This window comes from Eurypyga helias, unplaced genomic scaffold (genome assembly GCF_000690775.1).
Source record: "Eurypyga helias isolate BGI_N326 unplaced genomic scaffold, ASM69077v1 scaffold37188, whole genome shotgun sequence".
Classification (NCBI taxonomy): Eukaryota; Metazoa; Chordata; class Aves; order Eurypygiformes; family Eurypygidae; genus Eurypyga; species Eurypyga helias.
Window position 1 is genome coordinate 1 of NW_010265678.1, and position 9,874 is coordinate 9,874.

General features: G+C 43.5%; 1 protein-coding gene across 1 annotated transcript in view; it reads right to left on the bottom strand.

Annotated features, from left to right (window-relative positions):
- Positions 1-165: 165 nt before the first annotated feature.
- Positions 166-9,874, bottom strand: part of LOC104513467 (sushi, von Willebrand factor type A, EGF and pentraxin domain-containing protein 1-like) — a gene marked incomplete at both ends in the record, with an annotated part of 20,922 nt that continues 11,213 nt past the window's right edge. The window contains 8 exons of the mRNA XM_010156824.1: positions 166-295; positions 1,585-1,613; positions 2,291-2,482; positions 2,798-2,882; positions 3,644-3,820; positions 4,597-4,716; positions 7,231-7,404; positions 9,425-9,595. Of these exons, the coding sequence (XP_010155126.1) occupies positions 166-295; positions 1,585-1,613; positions 2,291-2,482; positions 2,798-2,882; positions 3,644-3,820; positions 4,597-4,716; positions 7,231-7,404; positions 9,425-9,595 (1,078 nt within the window). The remainder of the gene's footprint in view (positions 296-1,584; positions 1,614-2,290; positions 2,483-2,797; positions 2,883-3,643; positions 3,821-4,596; positions 4,717-7,230; positions 7,405-9,424; positions 9,596-9,874) is intronic.

Genomic DNA, 9,874 nt, shown 5'->3' on the forward strand with positions numbered 1-9,874 from the left:
ATGTTCAGTTTTTCATCAACCAGCCTATGTGTCCTGTCTTAGCTTGACAGCTCACAAAAAAATCACATAGCAAAAATGAATTAGTGGGAGTTATACAGGCCTTGTGAAGCAGCGTACCAATTTTACTCATTCCGGTTATTATTCCAGTAGCACTAATCTACATACCCTTCCTTACACGTGTAAGAGACCGTGTTTCCAAAAGTAAAGTTATTTCCATTGATAACCGCATCTTTAATGGCAGGAGGGGATCCACACGAGACAACGTTGCAAGCTGGAGGTGTGCTGTTCCAGTTCCCTGAAGATGCACAGACAAGTACAGAAGGTCCCTGAAGGCTGAGACACAAAGATCGTTATTAAGGCTAAGGCTGCCACTCCAGCCCAGGTGAGGAACAGAGAGAAAGAGGTGCTTTGCTTCTCACTGACTTCCTGGCCCCAGTGAAACCAAGTGGTTGCTCACTGACTTCAGTAGAGGCCCAGAATCTCACCCTCTGTTCATGAAAAAGCACTGCTGATGCTGTCAAAAAAGATGGTCCTCTGGTTATTTTGAAGAGAGCCCTGTGGAATTCATGTGGGGTCTCAATGCACTGGGCAGACACACTCATAACTTCTGCTCTAGCTCTGCCCATCTTTGAGTCATATAAGAAAGTCACGGGCTGCTTAAATATTTATTTAAGCTTAAAGATTTCCTTGTATGCCATCAACACCATGCCAATCTTGGGACTTGGAACCAGGCTTCAGTTTGAGACTTGGCTGACTCCAGGACTTAAAACACTATTTTAATTCAGAAAACTGAGGGAAATGCTCCGGTTCAGGTTTGTTTACGGAAAGGCATTCAGGAGGTAAAGAATTTGCTTGCGTGAACGGCCACATACATCTGAGGTCGATGGTTTAGCGGGGGAAACAGCAATGCATTGGTACAAAAGCTGTGACTCAGTTGTCTAAACAGAGGTACTCCACACCACCCTGGGGTTCCCTGGGTGAACCTCCTGGCCTCCAGCTGCTATGCCAGCTGGCTACGCATTCCCAGTCACACCTGAGAGCCTTACATAGGTATGTCTGATTCCCTACGACTTAGTCTCAAGTATTAGATCCCCACGTTTAGCTGACTGACATGAGCTCAGGGGTTAACGGAAGAGAACACTGCTGACCTGCAAAGCACCTCCAGTCATGGCACAGGCCCTTGTCAGGGCAGTGGGCTCCGCCTACCTGTGGCAATATGTTTAAGGCAAAAAGCACATCAGAGGTGCCTGAAGGAAGAGACTGGTTCCACACTTAGGTCCAGAAATAATACATAAAAGGGACACTGTTTGGGAGAGCTTCTCCTGGACTGGTGACCACAGGAGAGAGGACTACCCTCACCAAGCTATGCTAGACAGGTAAAGCCAAAGACTCACAGCTGATGTGGTATTTGCTGTCTGTACGTCCTAAGTCCATGTTCAAAAAACTCATTGACAAAAACACTTGCCTGGTTTAGTGGGGTATAGGTAAGCCCACACTGTGGATCTACGCCTTAACATTGCAGCTGAGGTATGCCTTTGTATTAACACGGTTAAAACATTCACCAGATGAGCACACCTCACCTACCTGCCTGCAGCTGGACTGCAAGGGAATGCCTGCAGCAGGAAAATACAGAAAAACAGCTGACCTAAACTGGTCTACATGTCACAGTAAATCTGCTTATGTCAGAGTAAATCTGCTAGAGGTACAAGCAGATATAAGGAGAGGCAGAAATTTGCACTTAAAGCCATATTCTAGGATATAGCATTACTGTATTAATTTTTAATTGTAGCATATTGAAAATGTATTTCCAATATAATTGTTTACAAATGTAAAACAGAATAAAAGCCTAAAATACATAACTACTACAGAGAGTTCAAGGCATAAATAAGTACATTCCAGAAGGTTCTTTCATCAAAGGCACTGTAAAGCAAAAGCAAAAGTAATGTTGGATATATGCTCAAGCTGTAGGGGTACTATAATCTTTAAAGATAAATGAGAACTTCTAAAAATAATTATAACTATTTTTCTGAATATTCAAAATATGTCTTTGAGCTTGACAGTAAAGTGACAGCATGCACATATGTATCTTTCTATATATACATCTCAAATTCTGAATGACCTTGAACTGCTCCAATTAAGGATGAAACACAGAAAGTACCTTCAAGATAGAAACTGTTTAAGTGTTTTATCTTTCTGAGCAACGATCCCAGCTTTGTCTCTTTCAGAAAAAAGTCACACCTTCTAGCAAGCACACTGCCTGCATTTGGCTCAGGAACGCTCCTGCATTTACCTGTATCCATTGTCACAGGTGTAGGATACAGAGGAAAGGTAGGTTGTGCCAGTGATTGTGTATTTTCCGTTACTGATATCCTGTGGGCTAGGACAAGTCACCATTTCACAGGAGGGGGGAGGATGACTCCAAATGCCACTAGCAAGGCACAGAATTTCCTTTTCACCCACTAGCTTGTATCCATCACTGCATCTGAGTTAGAAGAACAGAAGTGCTGTCAAACACAGAGACTTTTATGCACAATGTTATCAGCCATCTCTTTTCTCTCTTCATCCACACCTGCATACACCATCTTCCTCTGCCGGGAGTAGAGAGGAGGTGCTGGAGTAAACATTCAGCTCTGCTAGTGAACAGCCACAGCTATAGCCCAACGTTTCTCCACCACTTTAATCCCATCTTGCTTCCCTCCTTCATTTCAACCACACTCTCAAATCAACCATACTCTCATCTGTTGCCAGATTCTCAATCAATAATTAACATAGCACTTCAGACATACTGAATTCCTACCTGTACACCACCTTATTGCGGTATGTAAAATCTGAGCCCATAATGGCACTGTTCGCTGGAATAACTGGACCACCACAGGATATAGCTTTAAAAAGACAGGATCACAAGAGAGGTTGATACAACACAAAAAATAAAGAACAGAAGTTCAGTATTTGCTTTATTTTCTCTAAAGAGGTTTGAAGAGGTGTAAAGCCCTAGGTAACACTGGCTCGACTAAGCTATAACCAACATGTAGGGCTCTTTACCTGACCTCACCTTACTGAGAAAATGGACTGACTGGAAACAGGTTGTTGGAATTGTTCTACAAACCAGACGTTTGACTGCCAAGAGGAGTCCATATCCACCCCTCCCTATGGACAACACAGTGTTTTTCTGACATTGTGTTTGTCACCGCTTACCCTGTTGCTTCACCATGTTAGTTCTGGTTTTCTAAAGAAACAATTTCTGCAGTAATACCATGTGTATGTACATGCACCAGCCTGTCCTCTCTGGTTGCTTTTTATCCACTGAAACAGTTAAGACATTAAGTTCCCACAAGTTCCTTCAAAATGGGAGGCTGGATAAACAAGAAAGACACTTCTAATGCCTGCATTACAATGAGATGAGTCTCCTCTGACACTTCAGAGAATCTGCATGAGTGTAACACTATGATTAAGGCAACTGTTGGGAAAGCTTCAGCTGGTGTCTGCATCTCTTATGACAACAGAAACTTCAACAGTGAGACCCAGGTCTGTTATGATGGGGTTTCATTAGCTGCCGTGGTGCCTACAGGCTCTAGCACTACTCTGCCCCTTCCACCTCTCTAATCACGCACATTACAATACGCATTATCCCCAGGAATCAAACCTTCACAATATGGTAGTGGGTGGCTCCACTCTCCAGACTCCATGCATGTGAGTTTAGTTACTCCTGTCAGCTGAAACCCTTCTTCACAGGAAAACCTTACTTCACTGCCAACACTGTAAGTGTCCCCGTATAAGTGGCCATGCTCTGGATTTCCTGGATTACGGCACTTCAGTGGTTCTGAAGAGGAAGAGAGAAATCATCAATAACATAACTAATTTCCATGTTTAATAAACAAGTTGCAGGAGATATCCTTGGTAATCTTCTGAAAGTAGGAAGGCAGAGCACTTGGAAAACACTAAGTAGTTTATAGCCTTACCAGCTTTTCTCTGTTCTGTATACGACAGCCACTGAAGACTCATGAAAGTAAGCTAATCTTGATATGGAAGAGCCCTCTGTAACTGAGCTTGCATTCACTGTCAGAAGCAAACACATCTCACAGTCATTTGTACCTCTGTGTGGAAAAGCCTATTTCAGCATGTCCAGCCCTGAACGTGAAATCAGCTCAGCTACCTTTTATCCCACCCTATGCCTCTGTCTTGTCATCTTCATGCAAAGTTACCTGGCCTAACGTTTGCACAGGCGGCTCAAGCCCTACTCAGATGCCTGTAATCAAATATTTCTTCACTGCACAGCTCTGCTCTGAGAAGTGACACGCCGTGCCATGCAGCCTTCCCAGGTCTTCAGCATGTCCTCCATGTGCAAGAGGATTTTGCATGTATGTATGTCTCGGAGCAGAATCCCAATGACAGCAGCCTCCATAGAGAGAGGTCAGCTCTCAAGAAACAGAAGGAGACACTTCATCATAACCTCATTCAGGCCTGGAGATGAGAGCATGCCTGCGCTGTCCCTCCCTAGGTATCAATTATTGGAAACTCTTTTCCACAGTGGGAGGCAGGATACTGGCCTACACAAAACCTTGGAAAGGCTAGCCTGATGGTTTTTCTTTCCCATACCTGCACATTTTTTACCATCTCCTGTGTAAGGAGGGATGCATGTGCAAACATAGGATCCATTTGTGTTGAGACATGATGCATGCTCATCGCAGTCTGATCCAACAGCACACTCATCAACATCTACAAAAAAGAAACAAAAAGATGTCTCTGGGGTGATATTTGTAACGACCATCTGCTTTTAATTTCTGTCTCACTGTCAAGAGGAATTGTTTAAATTCGTATAATTAAAAATCACTCTTCAATCAGATTTTTGATGCACTAGTAAAACTATTTAATATTTAAATCAATATTTATGCTTTCTACATGGTTTACTCTACAACACAGCTATACTATCCTGCTATTGTGAAACCTGAGAAAACCGGAGACAAATCCTATTAACCTTCAGTCAATACTTCCACAAACAGTATCTAGTTTCCAAGCAGTAAAAGAACAGACATTGTAATTCATGTGCTGTTACTACTAAGTTGGACACACACTGTGAGGGAGGAGTTCTGGATTAAACACTTGCTTGAGAAATCCTCTATATCTCAAACTTCCCACCTGTAAGACAGGAAAAGTTAGCCAGCAGGAGAAACACCCTGAACATAAAAATTATTAGAGCCCCATCTTTGCTGAAGAGAACTCCATTAGACTAGGAATGAGAAGTGCCTGCAGTTGGCAGAAAAGTTAAAATGAATTCGAAATATGTTAGTTATTATAATTAACTATTTATATGATAGCAGTGCCTAGAAATGCCGATTGATGATTTATGCTCCATATAGCTTGGTACTGTCCCTCACTCTAGAATACTCCATATCAGCTGTCAAATCCTGACTGTACAGAAGTGTTGTTGGTATGTGAACAATGAGTCATAGATTGCAAGGGCCAATTTCAAAGTATCCAACTGAAAAATGCTGGCATCAGGAATTATTCCTTATATAAACCAGACTGTTAAAGATAGATTAGATACAACAATTCTCAGTTTAAAAGCCCTGCTCCAGGACTGCTGTTGAACTAGGTATACCATGCAGACATATAGCTGGAGTTCTTTGCCCATTTCCAGGCAAAAAAGCAACTTGGTTAAAAAAGCAACAAAATTTACTGAATTGGTGTGTTTGTTTTTCACTGCTCAGTAAGTCTGGCCAGTGTGAAAAGAACCCAACAATGTTCTGAAAAGGGGTTTCTTTCTGACATGCAGGATGAAAACTGCACAGTAAAATCAAAGCAGCTGCCAATTACAAAAGCATCAGGAGAATGCAAAGTGGTACCACAGCAGAACTGGAATGACTGCTCTCCTGTAATGTCCTGTAAGGCAAGGAAGACTGGAAGGACACTATCAATCAAATCCATAAGAGAGCAAAAGGAATGCCCCAGGGCATAGGTGTACCAGGCTTTGTTAGCACCTGCCTGGAATGTGACTCTGAAGGTGGATCAGGGTGCCAAAGCCACTCTCGTTTTCATTTTCCCCTTGGTCTACTCTGCTTTATGAGAGACATGGCAAGCTGGAAGGTGGGGCACAGGACTTTTCCTTCTCAACATCATGCTTCCTACTGCACAGATGTCGAATTATTTGGACAGCCTTGCAGCACCTGCTCTGAGCCTGCTCATCTTCAGGCCTTGGTATAAAGTGCAGAGGAGAAAAGCAGAGGAAGAACAGACTGGATGGGCTGTTCAGAGGTTCTGAAGGAGTTTGGTAGACAGGGTGCTGTGAAACCAGATGGATCCTACTCCAAAGTGAATTATGGTAGAATTCAAAGACTGTTGGCTTTTCTTTTGCTCATCTTGACTGAAAAAAAATTATGTGCTATGCCTCCATAAAATGAAGAGTTAAATCAAACACAAATCTTGCCAGGTTGTTACCCTGCAACTCCCATCTTAGGCATGACTCAGACAGCAGCTATCCAATTATTACTAGCTAGTGGATTCTATGAGGGATCTGCTGGAGACACGGCCCTACAAGAAGAGTCACACCTAGTCCTCTGTAGGCAGTACAGTGCTGGTCTATCTCTAACAACTAGCAATGGGCTTGAGCTGGCTTCCACTCGTGTATTCATTCCCGGATACTGGGGATACCCAGTGTCATGATGGTGAGCACATTACAGAGACTGGTAATGGGAAACACATTGGTATTGTGACTGAACTTGTACGGCAATTGATGTATTTTGCTAAGTGTAGCTTTCATAACTGTGCATATTTTGTATCATTCTGCTACATCAGAAATCCTGTGCAACATCAGCTATCTTCAAGTAAGTAAATTTGCTATTAAACGTTACAACCTCCATGCATGGAACACCTGAAAAAACTTGGTCAAGGAGTATGGGTCGCTGAGAGTGTTCTGAAGCACAGGGAAATGGTCAGGTTAGAAGCAGAGACTGCAAGAACTCCAGTGCTAAATGAACGTGGAAGGAGAGAGGCTGGGAGTGCAATGCACGCTTATCAATTATTTGGTGCGGGACACACAGGAGGACCGACAAAGGTGACAGAATGTAGTTTTGGTTTCACATAATGCTCAGCATGGTATTTGAGAAACGTGAATATTTGGGAGTGTGATTTCTGAGACTCTGGTCAGCCTTCACGATTTCAGAATGAATTCCCACCCAAACCCGAGAGTGCAGTATCGTCGGCCCATGCAGCCACACGTACGGCGTGTCTCACCAAGGCAAGACGGTGAAATGCTGCTCCAGCTCCCTTTGTCCAGACACAACATCCTGGAATCGCCCAACAAATAGTAGCCACTGTTGCAGTGATACGTAACAGTACTGCCAGCAAAAAAGTCCTCAGCAGAATAAAATCCATTTTCTAAAGGTGGAGGCACTCCACAGCTGATTCCTGCAACATGAGTGAAAAGAGGGCACAGACATTAGCAGAGCAGATACAGATCAACTTCAGAATAATTCCACATTAGAGCCACCACCGGAGATTTTTTCCTCTGCTTCTGCAGAACCCCATCACAACAGGAGGACCCAGACCCTTTCAGAGGTAGGTAATTGATTCCAGGTCCAGTGGAGGGTCTTGTTTCTTGGGCAGTTGTCAATCAGAGAGTGAGCAGGCCTCTCAAGCCCCTGCTATTCTGCTGGGTCTGCAGGAGACGTGTGTGACTAAGATCTGAGCAGATACCTTTCAGTCACAGGTCACTTCTAATAATAATCAATGATTCTTGGTGAGTTTTAAGGAAAAAGGAAAAGTAAGTTTGCCTCCACGGAGGTTCTTCTTGACTGAAAAACCAGCTCAGTGTTAACTGTGAACACTGCCAAACCAGCTAACAGGTTACGGCTAAGAGGTTACTGTACTGGCCTGAGACCAGGGAGTGCATGAACAATGGAGAAATTGGAACTGACCTCACATGCTACCTTTGACTTTGGCCACAGTAAAAAAGCCTTTCTGATCCCAGCTGTGCCAGCAGAAGCCATCACGGTACACGCCTGCTGGAAGTTGCTATTTTTTCTAGCAAGACCTGCTTTGGTGCATCTTCATTTCAATCAAGATGACATGAACTTATTCCAACAGCTACAGAGCTCATCTTTGCAACTACATGGATTGTAGCATTTAGAGACTGGGGTAATGGAACCCAAGTACTTGCTGCAGAGGGATAGAACGGAAGAGCCTGTAACAAAGACAGGCTGTTGGGAATGGGGACCTATGGTTTTGGGGACCTTCGGTTTCCTGGTGGGTGAAGGCAGTGATTACTAAGAGTCCTTTCTGTACCACACCTTCCACAATGAACCCTGTAGATCCTCATGCAGAAAACAGCTATCTTCCACCCATGTTCATTCATCGGGTACTTGTGGAACAGACTGAGAAAGGCTAGTGGGAGAGTCTGGCCCTCGTTCACTCAGCGTGTCGGTGGCAGGTCAGCCCTGTTCTGTCTGAGCTCTGAGCTGAACAGGTAAAACTGCCTGGCCCAACACAGAAAACCAGATGGCAACACTGACAGGAGTCTGGTGGCTTGTCACTGGTAACACACCAAGAAAGAGCAAAGCTGTCTCTGCCAGTGAACTTATGCTCTGCCCAGCAGGACTTGCTTCTGGATAAATCCTCACATCCATGCTATTTCTGCAGAAGAGGAGACAGATCCTGGATTTGTGCTATGAGCAGCTGAATAAAGAGGAAGACACAAAAATCACATCAAATCTAGAACCAACTATTTTAAACAAATTTGATGATTTTTCCCCCAACTACTGATCAACTTTGAGACCCTGCAATACCTACTTCTGGAGTTAATTTACTATTCTGCTGCAATGAAAAATATAGTCAGCTCCAACACATGGAACTGCAGTCACATGTACAGTCACAGCAGAGGAGAACCAAAGGAAAAGAGGAGGCAGGAGCAGGAAAGCAGGACTCAAAGAACCTTGGCCACGTGAATGTATACCACGCAGTTTCTTAGAAGAAATCCTTTAAGTGTTGGAGCACTTCTGAGTCCTGACAGAAATATCTGCTGCTTTAAAAAAAAAAATTACTCTGTAATGTACTAATGCCAAGGCTTTTACTTCAAAACAGAGGTTCTTGGTGACACTTAAAAATCACACGCATATTCTAGCATTTCCTGTGTATCTTCCACACTACTGGTACCACTGGGGAGGATAGTCTGGAGTATCAGACTACTGATCCAAACAGACTCATTTCTGCCGTGGGAGTTAGAAACTGACTGAAAAAAGGTGGCAGAATCCGATTGCGGTATAGTTCCTGCTCAGTAAAATGTGAATTTTGTCTTAAGCATATATATATGCTGTAACATGGATGGAATCATGTGCATCATAGCTGCAGGGATAAACAGGCCATGAATAGTGACAGGGTCCAAATAAAAGCTAGGGTTTCCTAATCCTGCCAGTCCATTGAGGCAACTCACTTTCACAGCGGGGAAAAGGCCGTGTCCACTGTCCCAGGTTAAGGCAGTGCTGAACAGAGTTTCCCACTATCTGGAAGCCTGGGTCACAGGAAAGGCTCACTTTTGACCCTGGCTTTAAATCAGCAGAAGAGGCCCGCAGATGTGGTATGGATCCTTGCAAAGATGGACAGTCTGTGGACAAAATATATGCATAAAGTAAGAGATACATCTGCGTGCTGAAACAAGTAAATTTGTTATCTGATTGTTTGATCCTGTATAAGTTTATCCAAGAGACAGCTTTGGGAACTGTTATGTATGCTACATCCTGCTTGGGTTCAAAGGGTTTTGAGAATCACCAACACATAACACCAGAATCTGTAGGAAAAGAGGTGAGGAGGCAGTAGGTATTTTAATACCATCCAATTATTTTTAGAATAAAAGACAAGAAAAACTTCTTTCTGACCCAACCCC